The 21,415-nt window shown below is 32.6% G+C and overlaps 2 protein-coding genes across 2 annotated transcripts in view; one reads left to right on the top strand and one right to left on the bottom strand.

Moving 5' to 3' along the window:
* The window catches only part of Papss (PAPS synthetase), a 34,991-nt gene extending 29,138 nt beyond the window's left edge, over positions 1-5,853 (bottom strand). Inside the window, exon 1 of the mRNA XM_065503936.1 lies at positions 5,698-5,853. Coding sequence (XP_065360008.1) covers positions 5,698-5,739 — 42 coding nt within the window. The 5' untranslated portion in view covers positions 5,740-5,853. The remainder of the gene's footprint in view (positions 1-5,697) is intronic.
* A 1,368-nt stretch (positions 5,854-7,221) lies between these two features.
* kto (kohtalo) lies at positions 7,222-19,010 on the top strand. Its single transcript, XM_065506240.1, has 11 exons — positions 7,222-7,871; positions 7,932-9,180; positions 9,356-11,301; positions 12,882-14,134; positions 14,198-14,385; positions 14,450-14,645; positions 14,706-15,017; positions 15,134-15,487; positions 15,545-15,833; positions 17,615-18,532; positions 18,618-19,010. The coding sequence occupies exons 1-11, from the start codon at positions 7,250-7,252 to the stop codon at positions 18,773-18,775; spliced, it is 7,485 nt and encodes a 2,494-aa protein (XP_065362312.1). The 5' UTR covers positions 7,222-7,249; the 3' UTR covers positions 18,776-19,010.
* The last annotated feature ends 2,405 nt before the right edge of the window (positions 19,011-21,415 follow it).

Raw genomic sequence — 21,415 nt, 5'->3', positions numbered from 1 at the left:
AACTAGAACTAGAACCTGAACTAGAACCTGAACTAGAACCTGAACTAGAACTAGAACCTGAACTAGAACCTGAACTAGAACCTGAACTAGAACCTGAACTAGTACTGAACTAGTACTGAACTAGAACTGAACTAGAACTGAACTAGAACTGAACTAGAACTGAACTAGAACTGAACTAGAACTGAACTAGAACTGAACTAGAACTGAACTAGAACTGAACTAGAACTGAACTAGAACTGAACTAGAACTGAACTAGAACTGAACTAGAACTGAACTACAACCCAAACTAGAACCCAAACTAGAACTGAACTAGAACATAACTAGAACATAACTAGAACATAGCTAGAACCTGAACTAGAACCTGAACTAGAACCTGAACTAGAACTGAACTAGAACTGAACTAGAACTGAAATAGAACTGAACTAGAACTGAACTAGAACTGAACTAGAACTGAACTAGAACTGAACTAGAACTGAACTAGAACTGAACTAGAACTGAACTAGAACTGAACTAGAACTGAACTAGAACTGAACTAGAACTGAACTAGAACTGAACTAGAACTGAACTAGAACTGAACTAGAACTGAACTAGAACTGAACTAGAACTGAACTAGAACTGAACTAGAACTGAACTAGAACTGAACTAGAACTGAACTAGAACTGAACTAGAACTGAACTAGAACTGAACTAGAACTGAACTAGAACTGAACTAGAACTGAACTAGAACTGAACTAGAACTGAACTAGAACTGAACTAGAACTGAACTAGAACTGAACTAGAACTGAACTAGAACTGAACTAGAACTGAACTAGAACTGAACTAGAACTGAACTAGAACTGAACTAGAACTGAACTAGAACTGAACTAGAACTGAACTAGAACTGAACTAGAACTGAACTAGAACTGAACTAGAACTGAACTAGAACTGAACTAGAACTGAACTAGAACTGAACTAGAACTGAACTAGAACTGAACTAGAACTGAACTAGAACTGAACTAGAACTGAACTAGAACTGAACTAGAACTGAACTAGAACTGAACTAGAACTGAACTAGAACTGAACTGAACTAGAACTGAACTAGAACTGAACTAGAACTGAACTAGAAAAGACATAGAAAAAAAGTAATTAACATTTCATTATTTCTTTCTTTCTTTAAATTTTTATTATTTCCAATAATTCGACAAGAAGATTGTGATAAGCCTGAACTTTGAATTATATGTATTTAAATATTATTAATAAACAATATTTCTAATTAAACATCAACTTTTTATTATCATATAAATTTGCTCACTTGCAAGCCAACAAAAAATGGTAGGCAATGGGTTAATAAATGGTTTTTTTTTATTAAAAGGTGTCAGAGTTAAATTATTGTTTATTTTTTTGGTGATAGACAAATGCTATTTATAAAGTAATTTAGTTGAAAAATTAGAAAGATATGTATCATGTTTTTCTCAAAAAAAAAAAAACACACACGTGTTTAAAGTAGTGTGTGTGAACACTTGTTTAAAGTAGTTTAAAAACAACTGATAAAACAAGATCGCAATTGAACTTATGTTTTTATTAATTATACAAAGTAAAAACAACATATGTATAAGAAGTAAAAACAAGATACGTATAACTATTTGAATATGATATTTTTTACTGCTATTAAACAAATAATTGCATTATCTCTATCAAGAAATATCAGTCTGTTTTTTAAAAAGCTAGGAATCTGTTTAATATGGTTCAAACGTACAATCTTTTACAATATATTATTTTTTACAATATGTATACTATTTTATTGTACTATATTTTTCAATATAATCATTCGGATGTACAAAGTAAGAAAAATATCAAGAGTATTATCGAGAAGTTTTAATAGACAACTAAAAATAATTTGCAATCCGATTAAAGTGCCATAGAATAAAGGAATTAATTATTTTAATCACCAGAAGTAATCTAGGTTAAAGCCGACTTCAATTTATTTATATATTTTACATAATTTGGCTGTGAAATGAAATGTCAAGAACTGAGTTGTCCTCCCTTGAGAATTATTAAGTACAAACTTAGAAAATTTGAAACATGGAAAATTACAGTCCTGAACAACGAAGTTTTAATTGAGGGTTCAGAGGGTTTTGTGGCTAGTTCTAGTTCAGTTCTGTAATTCAGTTGTAGTTCAGGTTCTAGTTCAGGTTGTAATTCAGGTTCTAGTTTAGGTTTTAGTTCAGGTTGTAATTCAGTTCTAGTTCAGTTCTAGTTCAGGTTCTAGTTCAGGTTCTAGTTCAGGTTCTAGTTCAGGTTCTAGTTCAGGTTCTAGTTCAGGTTCTAGTTCAGGTTCTAGTTCAGGTTCTAGTTCAGGTTCTAGTTCAGTTCTAGTTCAGTTCTAGTTCAGTTCTAGTTCAGTTCTAGTTCAGTTCTAGTTCAGTTCTAGTTCAGTTCTAGTTCAGTTCTAGTTCAGTTCTAGTTCAGTTCTAGTTCAGTTCTAGTTCAGTTCTAGTTCAGTTCTAGTTCAGTTCTAGTTCAGTTCTAGTTCAGTTCTAGTTCAGTTCTAGTTCAGTTCTAGTTCAGTTCTAGTTCAGTTCTAGTTCAGTTCTAGTTCAGTTCTAGTTCAGTTCTAGTTCAGTTCTAGTTCAGTTCTAGTTCAGTTCTAGTTCAGTTCTAGTTCAGTTCTAGTTCAGGTTCTAGTTCAGGTTCTAGTTCAGGTTCTAGTTCAGGTTCTAGTTCAGGTTCTAGTTCAGGTTCTAGTTCAGTTCTATCATATTGTCGCTTAGTAATCTATTTATGGCCAATTGACTTCGTGTTTGGTCACACATAGCCAAGACAGGTAACCAGTTAGAGTCCCCTAAGTAATAGACAGACTCAGTTGGATGAAAGTCACCAGAACATACTGATTCATTATTCATCAGTTTAATATTTTCTGGCAATAATTTATATATAAAATTCTTAGAAATCCAACCACAAAGTGTTAAGCTAATTTTAAAATAGATGAAATAATTATATTGTTTCATTTGCAAAAAATTCAGCATAATTATTATTAACAAACAAATTGTCAACAATGCTGATAATATTTGTTAATTTTTTTTTTGCTAAATCATGGAAAAATAAAGTTAAATTATTATAATCGTGCTATATTTATTTTTTGATATTTAATTGGGGGCACATGTTTAAAATGTGACAATATGGGTAACACATGTTTTAAAACATAATCTTAACCAACATATTTATATTATATCAAAGGACTTAAGTTAAAATCTAATCTAAATATGAATTTGTGTTAGCTGGATCTATAACGACATAAACTGCAGATAAAGTTGCAAGAATAATTAAGTAATTATATGGAAAATTATTAAATTTGTATGGTTTAAAGAGCACAAACACGTGTATAATAATTTAGAGTTTAATGATAAAACTTTATTAAAACGAATTAACAAATGTACCCTAGAAGCATTTTGGAAAAAAAAAATTTCAAAATCTAAATTTACACATTAAACATTTACCTCAACTTTTAAATTTCAATAATACGAGTATTTCTTAACCTACATACACATATTCCAACAGCATTCATTCATAATTTATTTTAAACTTAAAAAGAAAAAGTTGGTTTGACTTTTTTTGGTTTACAACACGTTTATTTTCACTGTCTCTCCGAACGAAATTTTGCTGTCCGATAGTCTATTGGTTTGCAATTAAAACATACGCTTGCTCTTTTGGATATAACCAGAGTTAAGTTGAATGACCACACGATGATGCAGCGTCGATTTGTTTATTTTAAGATTTATGGCCACAAAAAATGAAAGAGGTGGCTTGTTAAATGATAACATAATAAAAATTAATGTTAATTGGCCTAAATAATGAAGTGGTAACAATTGTATTGCTTTACTTATGCATATTTTTTATGTTTTACTCGTATAAACAAATTATTGTTTATTCTCTTGAATTTTTAGAAATTATTTGACCCAATTTCTATATAAAAAACCAGAATGTTTATAAGAATTTGCAATAAAAAGAATAAGAAAATGTTTTATACAATTGCGGTTATATTGTTTGTTTAGTTAAATTAAGTTAAGCAACTCGTTTAGTTAAACAAAATGTAGATTAAATTGAATATAGAATATAGACAAACATTAGCATCCATATAGTCAAACATTAGCTTTAATCGTAGGTCTTTAAATAGTCTAATATTAGCTTCAATCTTAGTCTCAGTTTAGCTTCAATCGTAGGTCTTTTATAGTCTTAGCATAGCTTCAATAGTAGGTGTTAGTTTAGCTTTAATCGCAGGGTTTAGTTTAGCTTCAATCGTAGGTCGTTATACAGCAGTAGATTAGCTTCAATTGTAGGTATTTTTAGTCTGAGTTTAGCTTCAATTGTTGGTCTTTTTATAGTCTTAGTTTAGCTTCAATCGTAGATCTTCTTATTGTCTTAGTTTAGCATCAATCGTAGGTCTTTATATAGTCTTAGTTTAGCTTCAAACGTAGGTCTTAATTTAGTTTCAATTGCAGGTTTTAGTTTAGCTTTAATCGCAGGTCTAGTTTACGGCAATGAACTTCAATACTGGTGATTTTCTTGCATTAACAAGCATAAAATGATGTCACACTATATAAAAAGTAACAATAACTTTCTGATAACTAAAAAATGTTTTGTTTAATCGGAAATTATTGAGTAAATTTTTTTTAATTTTGCCAAAAATTGCTAATATAAACAATTTTCTGTTAAGGTTTACCATCAATTTCATGGAAAAATTATTAGGTAGTTGCGCCAAAAATGAAGTGTAAAATTTTAAAAGTAATGTTGCTGATTCAGAGTAGGTATGAAACGAAATTATTATTTTTTTTTTCATAAATTCTAATTGGATTTTTTTTATGAAGTGAAAAATTTATTTTAGTAACATATTCTATGGCAACACTATTGATCCTTATATGTATATTGCCCTGATCTTTACTGTATAGACAATAACATAATTTTAAAGATACATTTTAAGACAGATTAATGTTTGTATTAGTTGTTATCAAAACACATGCCAATAGATTTCTTTAAATTATTAAAAATAAAAATTTTGCCTGTCATCATTACCCACATGTGATAATCACGTTCTTGGCAAAATGTATTCCAAAAAAAGTAAATAAAATTTAGTTAATACCGAAGGTTAAATAAAACCTAATTATTTAAAACAATGACTAAATAATTTTTATATATAAACTAAGTTTTTCCATAAAGATTAAAAATAATTTTGCAAAAAGTATTTTTAAGTACATATAATTAAGAGATAACAAAGTAAATAAGTACATATATTGAGTTAATAATAAAAATAAATGATAAGCTAGCTAAGCACTTAAAAAATTTAATATAAAAGATGAAATTTTAAAATTTTACACTCACAAGATACTTAACATTAAAACAGAAAACACGCCGGCAACATTTCCTTAGAAAAAAATGTACAAAATGTACCGTTATTTAATGACGTTAACTAATGTAAACAAAGCCTACAACAATACAATAGCAAATATACAGGACAAATACTCTTACTAAAGAGGAATACGAAGAAGAAATAGATAAATACAAAATTAGGTCAACAGCTGTTTATTAGAGAGAAAACTATTTTAATTGAAACTTTGTTGGTAGAGAATAAATATTATAATAGGTGTTTCAGGTACACATCATAATTAATTATATTTTATTACGTACATATGTACTTGTACTTAATAAACATTTATACACTTACCGTTTTTTGTCTTTTTTTACTGGTTTCTGGTGCATCACACATTTTTCTTGGCAGATTTCTATTTGGATTCACACTTCACTTCAAATTTATGTTGATTGCGTTATGATAAACGTTAATATATAATAGAAACACAACTCGCGATACTTTTGCTAGTAACTCAACCAAGTACTTTATTAATACTAATAGTACGTTGATTATTTTTTTTAGTTGTGATTTGAGAATACGTAAAAAGCAGCAGAGTTAAAAAACTTAAACATATGTTGGCATTCTTTTTATTTTCTTACTACACTACCACACAAATAAGTTACAACTTTTCTTATTTTTGCCACACCATCAAACAATTTGTTGTAATTTTCAGAGATTTGTCAAAGCTTTTCTAATTTGTAGTTGATATTATTGGATTTTATTTGTATTTATAAAATATTTCATTGATAAATTAAGATTCAACACTATTTTTATCTAAATTCTAATTAAATTCGTGTAAAAATTCCGATTTTTTCTCTCACATTAGTGGGAGTAGTGTTGGAAAGTGATATTTTATTAAATTTATAGTGCTGCATAGCATGCAGCATTCATATATGTTTGTAATATGCAGACTGCAAAATTCATCATATCAGCTGCGCTGAAGGAAAACACTGAATAAAAATAAAAATCAGTTATTTTAAATAAAAAATAATAGAAAAACATAAAAAATGATTTTAAAGTAATTTATTCAGCGATTGGTTTTTTAAAACAGATAAATGTCAATATACCTTAAAATCAATTATTATCAGGCATGTGATCAGAGGGTAACATAGAAACAAGATATAAATGTAAAAAACCTAACTCTTGCAACAACAAAATACATGCCAGTCAATGTATTTTGTTGTTGTATCGAAATATGTTTTGCTATATTTTTGTTCGACATATCGGAGTGTCTCGTCTCTATATATATTTTATTTATTTTTATTTATTTAAATTCAATTAAATTTAAATTTCTCTATGTATCTTTATATTATGAAATGTGGAAACGTGAATAAGTGATCCTATTAAACAATATAAATATGTACATATATAACGAAAATGTGCTCCGCGAAAGTCGTTATTTATATTTGAGGCTACTAAATCAATTCACATTTGTTAAGACAATAAGAATAATTACAATATGAATTTGGGGATTATGCTGCGACATATTCGTACAATAATCGCCCACAACGATTATAAACCATATCTTATTAGATTTAGAACTATTTTGCTTAAACGGCTTAAATATAAAAATTCTAATTGAAACAATTTTGCAAAACAGTTATAAAACATTACGTAACGGCTTCTGAACGGTGTTGCCACCGGCCGCAGAAGTATTTTGCAAAATTATCGGTGTAGCAACGGCTATTCGCAAATGTAAACCGTCTGGCATCTTCCCAAAAAAATTATTCTCAAACAATTGTTTTGCATTTTTTTTCAGTGGTCGTCGCTCTCTTTTTTTTGATAATTTTTGTGAAAAAGTTTTTAATTTGTGTGTAAAAAATCATTAGAAAATAAAGCCCTAAAAAGGTTTTGAAGACAAACGAAAATGCTTTCCTTGCTACAGGAAAAGCGACCATTAAAACGTACACGTTTGGGTCCACCCGACGTCTATCCGCAGGATGCCAAACAACGGGAAGATGAATTGACACCATCCAATGTCAAACATGGATTTGCCACAATGCCACCGCTGGCCGATGAATTCGGCACAGCCCACACCTCCAATGTGAATGCCAGCAAAGTTGCATCATTTTTCAATGCCATCTTGGCGAAAAAGGAAGAGTTGATGACCTTGCAGGATACGATGCGTAAAAAACAACAAATCAATTGCAAAGACAATTTCTGGCCGGTCTCGCCTCGTACCAAGGGGGCACTAGATGCCTGGTTTAAGGATTTAGCCGGCAATAAACCCCTATTAAGTTTGGCCAAACGGGTGCCGTCGTTTAATAAAAAAGAAGAGATTTTAATAACATTGTGTGATCATCAGGTTAATATGCAACGAGCCACCTGGTTCATTAAACTGAGTGCCGCCTATATGGTTAGTGTTTCAGAGTCGAAAAACAAAAAGAGAAATTCATTTGATCCGGTGCCGGAATGGACAAGTAATTTAATAAAATTTATGAAAGATTTGCTGCCCAAATTACAGGAATATTATCATTTGAGTGAAAAAAGTGAGTACCTATATTCTATATCTTTGTTTTATATTAAACAAAAATATTAATATATTTTAGGTTCTGCAGCTGAGAAGGCTTTGCTAAGTGGCTATGGAGCACCCAGCACACAAAACAATAACCAACAACAAAATACCTCTACTACGCATCCTACAAATTCTCTAAACACCGTACCCCAATCGTTGGCCAGTCCTGTGCCCATGCTAAGTCCAGCCAACAGTCAATCATCTAGCGGTGGTGGCCTAAGCACTTTAGCAGGCAACAGCACACCCGGTGTAGGCACTTCGAACAGTCAAAGCGGCTTGCCGGGAGCAAATAATATGCCCGGTTCTGGTTCCTCAATATCAGGCATTGGCAGCAACTTTGAAGACAGTCGCAATGCTCTTAAATACTGGAATTATTGCACCCAATTAAGTAAGTACATGCACGAAGAATCACTATTGGATAGACAGGAGTTCCTCAACTGGATACTAGAACTATTGGACAAAATGCGTACACAGGTCACGTTCGATGAGTCTCTAAAGAAATTGATTTTAACATTTGCTCTGCAGTATATGCATGATTTCGTGCAGTCCGAAAGACTTTGCCGCAAAATGGCCTACGTGGTAGCTAAAAAATTAGCTAATCTATTGAATAATGTTATAGACCAACAGCCCAATGGTAAACAACTGCTGCCAGCTGGTGTCACTCATATGGATATTGAGGAGGAGGTGGATAAGAAAAAGCCCGCTTTGGATCCCTATGAAAGCGCCATTAATGAATACCTAAATTGTCCCCATCACCGTGACATCATATTGTATTTAAGCACCATACTACAAATAATTACCATCGAATGTCCCACTGCCATGGTTTGGTGTGGTATTGGTGAGAATCGGATACCGGCCGCTTTGTGTGGCAGTCCTTTGGATCATTTGCCCATCGCACCCTCCGCCCTACCAATGCCTACCAAGTGTACCATAACAAATGCCGAAGTGCGTAGACAGCTTAGAGCTACCGAAGCTGAAATAGTATTGCGCTCGAAACATGCTGAAAATCGTTGGTTTGCCGAGAAATGGCAAAATGCTAATAAGAATTCGTATACGCATGTTTTAACTATTCTCGATCATTTGGATACGCATTGTTTTGATTTAATGGATCAGAGCAACTCGATAGATTCCCTGTATGGGAGTATTTTTCAGCCGTTTGTTAGTGTGCGTCGTGAGATGGGGGCGAATGGTGAGACGAAAGAGATACGGCAAGAATACGATTCGAATACTGTGGATGGAACCACGGTGAAGATATTGTGCGAGTGGGCGGTATCCAGTCAAAGGTAAGTTCTTACATACTCCAGCTAACAAAACATCGTTAAATTTTTTTTATAATTTTTTTTCATTTATTTTTTGTGAAAAATGTTTTTTATTGCAAAAAAAAAATTTTGGAAAAAAATAATTTTTTAAATTTTTTTGATTTTCGATCAAATTCATTGTATTGCCCCTATTTTCCAGATGGGGTGAACATCGTGCTATCGTGGTGGCCATACTCCTAGATAAACGTCAAATTGAGGTTACTACACCCTCAGCCGAAGACAATAACAATGGCTTGGGCAATAGCAATAATCCGAACGACGATAAAGATTCCATAGCATCGGGAGCCGGACTTATCGGTGGCCTACCTGTATTTCAATCAGTTCTTATGAATTTTCTCGATCACGATGCCCCCGTACTCGATGAAAATGGCAGCGTAGCCAATCGTACACAATTCACGAATCTAGTACATCTCTTTAGTGCTCTCATAAGACACGATGTATTCTCACACAATGCCTACATGCATACGCTGATATCCAGAGGTGATCTATTGGAGGGAGCAAGCACGACAGCCACCACAACAAATGTGGCCAACAGTTTAAACAACAACAACAGCAAGGGCAATAATATTGTTACAGGACCAGTATCGAATAAACCAGTTTCGCCAGCCGTTAATCATGGTTTTGATGATGAGTTTGGTGCTGGTTTGGACTTCAAACACAATGAATTTGATGACTCTAATGTTGACGATGATTTAGACAAACTATTGCAGAATATTAAAGAAAAGGGTCAAGCCGAGGCACCCGATAGTCCCAAAATACCTGATCACAACAATAGTACGGGTTGCAATGAAAACAACTCATCCATATCACGACATTACATATACACCAAACATTTTCCCATACCGCAAGATGATCCCTCCATGATCTATAGCAGTGAATCGAATCAACGTTATATCTTACTGTTCGGCGTGGGCAAGGAACGTGACGAAAAGAAGCACGCTGTCAAAAAGATGTCGAAGGAAATTTGTAAATTATTTACTAAAAAATTTAGTATTGATGTGGCAGAGGGTGGCAAAGTGAAAAAGCACTCACGCAATGAGTTTAATTTCGAAAACACAACTAGTAAATGTCAAAATATGGCTTATTTTGATCAACATGTGGTCACTTCACAGTGTGCTGCTACAGTGTTGGAGCAATTAAATGGTTTTGCTGTGGGCAACAATAACTATTTGCCTGTACAAGAACATGTGGCCTTTTTATTTGATTTAATGGAAATGGCTTTGAATATACACAGTCTATTGGAATTGTGTGATCAAATTTTAAAGGAGCTGCCCGAAGTTGAAAACCAATTGCTGGCGAAAAAGTCCAATATGGTAAGAAGTTATACCACCTCTTTGGGTCTCTATATAGTGGGTATATTAAGAAGATATCAAAGCTGTTTGCTATTGTCGCCCGAACAAACAGTGTCAGTGTTTGAGGGTTTGTGTCGCATCATAAAACATGTCAATAATCCCACAGAATGCAGTTCCGCCGAACGTTGTATTTTGGCCTATTTAAGTGATTTGTATGAATCATATTTGATATTACGTTCCAAAGACCAAGAACCGGAATTTTTTCCCCAAATGTCGCATATTAAAAAGTTCAAAGACATTTTCAATCAACCCGAACAGTTGGGTATGGTACCGCAATCCTATAATCCACAATTTATGCAGGAATTCTTGGCCTCACCCAAACGCGGTGGTAAAATTGATAATCTCTGGCTGCGTCAATTGCATGAATCTCCTGCCAATATCTACAGTTTTGTTTCGAATGTTATATTTGCAGTTTGCCATGAAACGGACAACGATCGTTTGAATGATATTGCTATAGCGTGCGCGGAGTTGACTGCCGGTTGTAATTCGTTGTCGGAAGAGTGGATTGCTGCCCTACAGAGTATTTGTCATGCTATGAAAAAGACCCGATATCCACATCTGTGTCAAATCGATATACAAAATAGTAAAATACACAATTCCTTGGCTGTTTTCATATGCATATTGGTGGCCAGACATTGTTTCTCTTTGGCCGACTTTGTGTTGAAAATTGCCCTGCCCACGTTGGCTAATGCTTATCCGGTGGGTGGTGAAATAACTACGGATGCTGAATCGGGTAAGTGGAAGAAATAGATGTAACAGTTTATTTTTTTTTTTATCTATATCTGGATTACTAAGTCATTAATATAGACAATATGGATATCTAATGATAAATATTTCAATGTCCATTGCAACGATGTATATAAGGCTTTAGTAAGTTGGACCTACAATGGGTCAAAATTGGGAAAAATATGTTTTAACCCGAATTTTTTTTTTCATCGAAACAATTTTTTTTTCACTAAAAAATTTACAAACAATATCGAAATTTTTTTTTAATTTTGAAAAAAAAAATTAATTTTGTTTACCTAAAAATATTAAAAAGATTCGGCATCGAATATAGCTCTCTTACTGTTTTATTTTAATTTCGAAAATTCCAAATTTCGAAAATAACTTTAATTTTTAAAATTTGTTAAAATTTTGAAAAAATATTCAAAACCACATAATAAAATTCGAATTTGTAGCAATTAAATAAAATAATTTTGAACTAATTTAATCTACATATGAACATTTTAAACTAATTTCGAAAAATTAGAACATTGTCGAAAACATTAAAAATTTACAATTTTTAATGAGCTGCAACATTTTTGAATTATTTTAATGTTTCAAAAATTCAAAACTAATTTCAAAAAATTCGTACATTGTTCAAATATTTCGAATTGAGTTGTTTACAATAAAACAGTTTTTTTTCTGAAAATTGGAAATAAATTGTGAAAAATTCGAACATTATAAAATATTCTGAAATTTGTATACAATTGTTAATATCTTATGAACATTAATATATTTGAATAGTTTTATATCCGAAAATTTTAAATTTATTTCGAAAAAATATAAATAATATAATTTTTAAGCTATTTTAACTCAAACTTCGAAAAATTTAGAAAAAATCAAACATTTTTCAGTATTAATAAAACTTTTAAATTTTGGAATTAATTTCGAAAAAATAAAATTTTTTAAATTTCAAAAAAATTTATTTTTTAAAAATATTTAATTAATTCCGATAAAACTGAATTTTCAAATATTTTAAATTAATTTTGGAATTTAAACTAAATTTAAAAAAAAAATTAATTTTTTTTTAATATGTATTCGAAAATTTCAAATAAATTTTTTAAAATTTGAAATTAATTTCGAAAAATTTTTTTTTTTTAATTTTTTATTAATTGCGAAAGAATTTAATTTTTGAAATTAATAAATGGAATGTTTAATTTTTTAAGAATTTTGAATATTTCTAAAATAAATTCGAATATTTCGAAAATACATAATATCAAATATATTTGTATTTAAAAAATTTCAAATTTGATGAACATCAATATAAATATTCGAAAATTCGATACTGATTTCGAAAATTCGAAATTACATAATTTTAATAAATTAAAAAAAGTCAATATTCGTAAATTGAAAGAATTTTAACTTTTTTAAGTACATATTCGAAACTAGGAAGTGTCGAAATATTGAAATTAATATATACATTAATATAAATTTTTTATAAAAAACAATTTTAGCTTTAATATCTAATCTATCATTAATATTTCAACTAAATCAGATTGGCAAAATTTATCAAACAAAAATAAGTTAAAACTGATTTGTGATTTTCTTTAGGTGCCCGCTTAACTTGTCATTTGGTATTGAAACTCTTCAAAACTATTGAAATACCACAACCGGGAATGTATTCTGTGAGTACGTCGCCCAACCCGCTGAATGCGGTTAGCGGTTCTTCCAACATTAAACTCAGTTGCGATCGTCATTTACTGATAGCAGCCCATAAAAATATACAACTGGAAGCGGTATTGGCAGTGCTAAAAGCCATTTTAATAGTCGTGGATACAACAGCTTTAAAGACACCCACCATGACGGGCAATACATCGACGGGTGCCTTTGGTAGTGGCGGCAAACGCGGCAGTGGCTTCAATACACCTGTTCATCCGGGCAGCACGCCCAAGAGCAATGATCGGCCTGTGGATATCAGCCAAATTTTGGGTACTAGTGACTTGACAAATTTAACGGGAGACCATGATCACGATATGTCACAATCTTTATCGACCACCCCTTTAAATCCTTCGGTTACGGGCTCGGGTGAGCAAATTTCACTTTTAGAGTTTGCCCAACATGTTCTCAAGCAGATATGTGCTCAGGAACATGTTCTGGAAAGATGTCTAAAGAATGCCGATAAATTGTGTGACATGATCATCGACGATATGTTAACGCCCAAACAGTCACAGTCTATATTGCATATGATTTGTTATTCAGAAGTTGAATATAGCATCATATCGGAAATGGATCAAAAATCTATGATTGTTAGAATTCTAGAGAATCTAGGCCAATGGACTTTAAGAATATCGTGGTTGGATTTGCAGCTAATGCACAAGCAAAGCATGAACAATGGCACCGAGCTGACGGCCTGGTTAGATACTGTGGCTCGGGCGGCCATAGATGTGTTTTTAATGGAGGAGGTTTTAATGCCGCATGGAGGCAAGGCGGAGCATCGGCCCAAACCCTCTACTTGGCTGGTGGCGCCTTTGGTCTCTAAATTGACACCTGCTGTGCAGGGTCGTATTTTAAGAGTGGCCGGTCAGGTGCTGGAGAGTATGAATTATTTCTCGAAATGTTCCAAGGCTGACAACAATAGTTCATGCAGTGGCGATGAGCGGGAAAAGAGTAATAGTTGTGGCAGTGCCAGCAGTAGTTACAGTAATGGTTCCAATTGTGGTACACGCAATAAAAAGATGCCTTTAAATTATCAACCATTTTTGGGTTTGATATTGACCTGCCTCAAGGGTCAGGATGAGTATAAAGAAAATCTATTGGTCTCACTGTACTCGCAATTGTCGCAATGTTTGCAATCCTATGCGGAGGTTAGTAAAGGAAATGGAATTCTTGTATTTAAGAGGTAATAATGATTTAAATTTCTATTTAAGTTTGATACCATGGGTGGTGTGGACGATCCTTTGGGGCGTGAGGAAATGTTAGATGCTTTACAATTGCGCTTTTCCTTGGTGGGTGGCATGTTTGATTCCATACAAAAGAATGGCACCTCTATAACGGATTGGGCCATACTTTTGGCTCAGTTGGTGTGTCAAGGTGTGGTGGATTTAAGCACTAACCGGTAGGTTTAATAAATTTAAAAACATCATTAAATAAATATTTACCAATTTCCTTGATTTAAACAGCGAACTTTTCACCACTGTGGTGGATATGTTAACAACTCTAGTACATTCCACTCTAGTATCGGATGGTCAATCAGAACGGGATGAAAAATTCTATTCAAATCTTATGAAAAAACTTAAAAAGGAAATTGGTGAAAAGAATAATGCCTCCATTAAAGTCATTAGACAACTACTGCCTCTCTACAAACATCAAACTGAGGTGAGTTTGTTTAAACACTAAAAAATTAATAAGATATAAATTTAATCTTCTACCTTAAAGGTTATTTCTTGTGAACCGGCTGGCGTCGATCAAAAAGGCAATAAAATCAATGATATGGACAAAAAACAATTACGTATTTCGGACAAACAACGCATTTCTGTGTGGGATATTTTAGAGGGACACAAAAATCCCGCCCCCTTGTCTTGGGTGTGGTTTGGTGCCGTCAAACTAGAGCGTAAACCTTTGACCTATGAAGAGGCTCATCGCAATCTAAAGTACCACACACATAGTTTAATAAAGCCCAGCAGTTATTATTACGAACCCTTACCTTTACCGCCAGAAGATATAGAACCTGTACCAGAAAAGATTGTGGTATTGTATTAAGTTTTTATTTTATTTTAATTTCATTAGTATTAGCTTTCTTTAAATTTTATAATTTTTTAAAATTTTGTTTTATTCTTTTATTAACTTATTGTCGTCCATAAAAGACACCCACACCTTTCTTGCAGAAGGATGAAATGAAGGCGGATACCCCCTCCTCAGTCGATCAATCTCCCAGTGCGGTGGTTAGTGGCAGAGGTCGCGGTAAAGGCACTACTCGCAAACGTAAACCCAAAAATTCTAAAACGCCGCCGGTTAATACTCAACAACAACCCCCCTTAGTGGGTCAACAAACTCAACAGGGCGCCCAACAAACGGCTAATCAACAGCAACAGCCCCAACAGCAGCAACAACTGGGACAACAGGCCCAACAGCAACAGCAAGTGGCGCAGCAGCAACAACAAATTAATCCTCAACAGCAAATGGGACAAATGCAAATGAATATGCAAATGGGTTCAAATGTAAAAGAAATCAAAATTATACTGTATTTGAAATTATTTATGTATTGAAATTTCTAGGTCAACATGCAACAATTCAATCCTAATCAAATGATGCAACAGAATCCCAATGCCATGATGCAGCAACAACAAATGCAGGGTGTGCCGGGTAATATGCAGCAACAAATTAGTGTTGGAAATCCTCAACAGAATCAACAATTGAATTTCATGGGTCCAGGCGGTGCGCAAGGTATGCAACAGGCCGGTATGAATCCACAACAGCAACAGTGGCAGGGACAAAATCAATTCCATCCCATACAGCAGCAACAACAACAGCAGCAATTCTATCAGCAACAGCAGGGCATGCAAAGTAAGTTTTTTTTTGTCGAAAATGAAACCATTTTTTTAAAATCTGTAATAAATAAAAGTATTTAATTTAATTTAAACAATATTGGAATTTAAAGTAAGAAGTTTCAAAATTATGTTCGAATTCCGAAATTGAAAACCCTTTCTATAAACAAATACATAATTTTTAAATAGAAATTATCGAAAACTCCAAAAAAAATAATAATACAAAATATTTTCTTCGAATTGTAATTATTATCGATAACAGGAATAATTTTTTATATAAAAAAGTTTCGAAAATCCCAAGTTATCGGTAGCACTGAAAGATTTTCTATGAAAATTCCCAAGTTGTACATAATATTGAAAAGTTTTCTATGAAAATTCCCTAGTTATTGATAATATTGAGAAAATTCTCAAGATATCGATAACATTGAACCATTTAATATGAAAATTCCCATGTTATCGATAACATGAAACCGTTTTCTAAGGCATTTCCCGTGTTATCGATAACATTGAACATTTTTCTAAGAAAATGATCGATAACATTAAAAAAGTTTCTAAGAAATTTCCCAAGTTATCATTGAAAAGTTTTCTAAAAAAATTCACATGTTATCGATAACATTAAAAAGTTTTCTATCAAAATTTCCAAGTTATCGATAACATTAAAAAATTTTCTAAGACAATTCAGAAGTTATCGATAAAATTGAAAATTTGTCTATGAAAATTTTCAAGTTATCGATATCATTGAACAATTTTCCAAGAAAATTCTCAAGTTATCGATAACATTGAACCATTTAATATGAAAATTCCCATGTTATCGATAACATGAAACCGTTTTCTAAGGTATTTCCCGTGTTATCGATAACATTGAACATTTTTCTAAGAAAATTATCGATAACATTAAAAAAGTTTCTAAGAAATTTCCCAAGTTATCGATAACATTGAAAAGTTTTCTAAAAAAATTCCCAAATTATCGATAACATGGAAAATTTGTCTATGAAAATTTCCAAGTTATCGATAACATTGAAAAGTTTTCTATGAAAATCCCCAATTTATCGATAACATTGAAAAGTTTTCTATAAAAATTTCCAAGTTATTGATAACATTGAACAATTTTTTAAGGAAATTGCATTGTTATCGATAACATTGAAAAAAATTGTATGCAAATTCCCGAGTTATCGATAACATTGAACCATTTTCTATGAAAATTCCGAAGTTATCGATAACTTCTAAAAGTTATCTATGAAAATTCCCATGGACAATATTAAAAAGTGAAAATTCTCATGTTATCGATAACATTGAAAAGTTTTCTATGAAAATTCCCATGTTATCGATAACATTAAAAAGTTTTCTATCAAAATTTCCAAGTTATCGATAACATTAAACATTTTTCTAAGAAAATTCCCATGTTATCGATAATATTAAAAAGTTTTCTATGAAAATTCTCATATTAACGATAACATTGAAAAGTTTTCTAAAAAAATTCTCAAGTTATCGATAACATTGAAAAGTTTTCTAAGAAAATTCCCGATAACATTGAAATGTTTTCTATGAAAATTTCCAAGTTATCGTAAACATTGAAATGTGTTCTATGAAAATTCCCAAGTTATCAATAACATTAAGAAGTTTCTAAGAAAATTCCTAAGTTATCGATAACATTAAAAAAGTTTCTAGGAAGTTTTCTAAGAAAATGTCCATGTTATCGATAAAATTGAGAATTTTTCTATGAAAATTCTCAAGTTATCGGAAACTCTGAAAAATGTTAGTACTTGTATTCATTGCCTTCAACTAAATTCCCCATTCCAGTGAATCGCTTTGAACGTCCTCAGATTAACAACTCCAAACAGGCTCTGCACAATATGTTGCGGCAACGGCAGCCCACATTTAATCAAAACAATCCCTCGTTTAATCCCATGCAACAGCAGCAACAACGTCAAGCTCAAGGTATGCAACCGCAACAGCAACCGGGGGCTATTAATCCAGTACAGCAGCAACAACAATTGCAGCAGCAGCAATTCGGACGTACCGGCATGAGAACCATGGCACCCAATCAAATGGCGGGCGTGGCACCCAATCAAATGGCTCCCAATATGAATGCAGTGGGTATGGCGGCACAAGGCATGGGTGCACAAAATCCCATGATGCAGCAACAAATGTCGACGCAGGGCATGAATCCGCAGGCAAATGCTCAAATGGGCATGAATCAAAGTGCAAACATGATGGGGGCAGGTAATGCCAGCAATCCGAATGCCATGATGACGGGACAAAGTAACACAGGTATGGTAAATGCTGGATCAATGATGCAACAAAATGTGGGTGTGGCGGGTGTAGGCAATGCAGCCGTTAATCAGGGCATGGTTAATACGACGGGGCCAGGGCAATTCCAAAATTTCAATCAATACCAACAGGGTATGAGTCAAACGGGTGGTCCCAATCAACAGACCAATCTTATGGGCGGCTTTAACCAAATGAATCAACGCAACAATCCTGCAGAATTTATGGCCCAACAGCAGCAGAGAGGACCGGCCGGTCCCATGGCTGGCAATAGAGGACAGTACATGAATCAGGCGCCCAATGTTACCATGAACAATATGATGGGCCAGGGTGCGGTACCGCCGTATCAACGGCAACAGTCAACGGGTGGCAAGCCAGGTGTACAACAGCAACAATTCCAACAACAGCAACAACAACAGCGCATGCAACATCAAATGATGCAAATGCAAGGTATAAACTGAAATATCACACATCATAAATAAACCTTTGAAACTGCTCGTTTTAAGCCAACATTTTTCCATAATATTTCTCGTAGGCATGGGACCACAAAATACCGCCGCCGGGGGCATGGGTCAAGCTCAAAATCAGGCCCAACAACAGAATCCCAATCTTGTGGCACAATTGCAACGTCAAATGCCCAATCAACCCAATATGATGGGACAACAATACCAACATCAACCACCGCCTTATTAGGCATAATTACCAATCTAAACTAACACCCCCCTCCCCCATTAAATTAATTGTCTTTTCATTGCAAACTAAACAAAACAAATACAAAAACTGTAATTTAAGTTCACTTATTTAGTTTTTTAGGTTTCAACAAATTTATATAAAACTTTTTTTTTTTGAGAAAATATTTATACATAGTATTATATAAAAATGTATTTGGATTTATTTAAATAAAAATAAAAATTAGTTGATAAAAATATATGTATGTAGATGATGAGTTAGGTAGATATTTACGAAATGAAAAAAAAACTAAATCACAGATATACACAAATAATAAAATATTAGAAGGAGCTGTTTTTTATGTTAAAATAATTAAAAGGATGAATAACTTCGAGGGTTTGTATTTGAGAATTTATACTCATATACTGCGAAGCACGAAATGTGGTTGAATCTTCCAAGGCTTTGGCAGGGGCAGATGACTTGTTGTAGCTATTATATACCAAGATAAAAACTTAAAAACAACGTTAAGATAAAAACGTCGTAAAATTCTCAAATGTAAAGAAAAATTCTTCTAGAAAATTTGTAAAAAAAAATACTCAGAGATTTTCATACAAATTTATCTGATGCAGACTCTCACTGATTATACGATTTTAATGAAAAATTTAGTATAACAAATTGTTTACCAATTTTTAATTAAATTTCACTCTCTATATTTTCCTTAGGTCCAACGTCAAATCAAATGTTTGAAGGTTATTCCAATAATTTTAGCAGAAGTCATTTTTCAATCATTTATTTATTTATTGTTTAAAATCGGACTGAACAAATAACGCTATTGGCTCCTATAGTTTCCAGCGACAATTGAATCTTCGCTCCGGAACGACCTAAAGTTTGTCAACCCACCGATAGAACAACAATGTCATAGACTTACGAACTTCCAATGGATTTTTGTTTCGAAACCCACCAGCTATTAAAGGATTCATAAATGTGAAGTTAAGTGAAAATAAAAATTCAGAAAATATACATGAATTATAACAACCACCGGAAAAGGTTTGTGTTATGATATCCACCAACATCTAATGGATTTTTGCTTCGAATTGCACCAGTTATCAAAATATTCTCAAATGTTAGGTTAAGTGAAAAATCGAATTCCGAAAAACAGAGATTGCGTAAAAATTGAGCGGAGGCAGTGACAGAGAAGACCTGATTTACGATTTCAGTCGATTTTAGCTAAACAGGTATTTATAATTTTTAATAAACAAGGAATTTCGTTATTTTAATAAAGCCAATAGCAAAAGATAAAAACCCATTTGTAAAAGAACCCATTAAAAGACATTTTACTCTATAAATTTTATTGTCATATCTTAATACATTTGAATTTAAAACTATGTAATTTGAATTTAATTTCCTATACGAAAAATCACTACACCATGAGCTACATACAGCTCAGTTTATGCCAAAACGTCATATCTCATTACCACAAAACATTAACCACAAATTTTATTATAGTTATTAATAATAAACTGGCAAATCTCTTAATCATCCTTGCAAAAATTGCTCCCATCTGCTGCGCGTTTAAAATTATTGAACAATTAGTTACCGCTTTTTATATTTTAGGAAATAATAAGAATTATTGTTCATTTTTTGACCAATATTTGGAAAATACTTTGCCTAAAACTAGCTTAAACGTATCTTAAATGTTTTTTAAATCACTACAATCAACATTTTATACTGAAGTCCTTATCAGATCCTGAGCCTGTTTATTATTATCACTCAATTGAGATATAATCGTCTTGTCATCAAATCCACTGTTAACCAGTTTAACATTGTGAACAATGCATTCCATGACTTCGACTGTATTGTGGCTGTTATCAGAGCTGAGATAGTCCTAAACGTTCATTCGTTGTGGATCATGCTGTATTGTATACCACTACACTAATATATGTATTTACAACCAAAGGCCCCCAAGAATTCATCCTTAATTCAATTTTTAAAATCAAATTAAATGTTATATCTAAACATTATTTTTAAAGAATTCACTACGAATTAATTCATAGGCTTAATTCTATCCCAATAATCATTTTAGCTAGAATTCAAGTGGAAAGCAAGTGTAATTCAGGTCTTGAATCCAGTGTCAAGCAAATAAATTATAGGTGTATTATATCAATAGAATTCTCCAGTAAATAGGAAACATAAATTCAAGCCAAATGGTTTTTATTTGAAAAATATTAAAAAAAGAGTACCACATCAAAGTATTTGTGTTAGAATCTTATGGGTCCTCATAAGATTCTAAGACGATCGAGCAATGTCCGTCTGTTTGTTTGTTTGTTGAAAACACGAAAGGGCCCAAACGAAAGAAGCTAGCTGACTGATACTCTGTTGATAAGGTTTATTTGGTATGGAAATGGATAGATTCCATTATTTCACCTAGCTACCATACAAATGTCTTCCCGGAATACTAATTTGGACTATTTCAAGACCAGCGATTGAGGCTAAATTTGGATTATTAAAAGACCTTCGATTGAAGCTTAATTTGGACTATTTAAAGGCCAACAATTGAAGCTTAATTTGGACTATTTGAAGACCTATGAATGAAGCTAAATTTGGATTATTAAAAGACCTACGATTGAAGCTTTATTTGGACTATCTGAAGACCAAAGATTGAAG

The sequence above is a fragment of the Calliphora vicina genome, chromosome 3 (assembly GCF_958450345.1).
Source record: "Calliphora vicina chromosome 3, idCalVici1.1, whole genome shotgun sequence".
Taxonomy (NCBI): Eukaryota; Metazoa; Arthropoda; class Insecta; order Diptera; family Calliphoridae; genus Calliphora; species Calliphora vicina.
The sequence above is the reverse complement of the archived record's forward strand: the minus strand, read 5'-3'. Positions and strand labels throughout refer to the sequence as shown.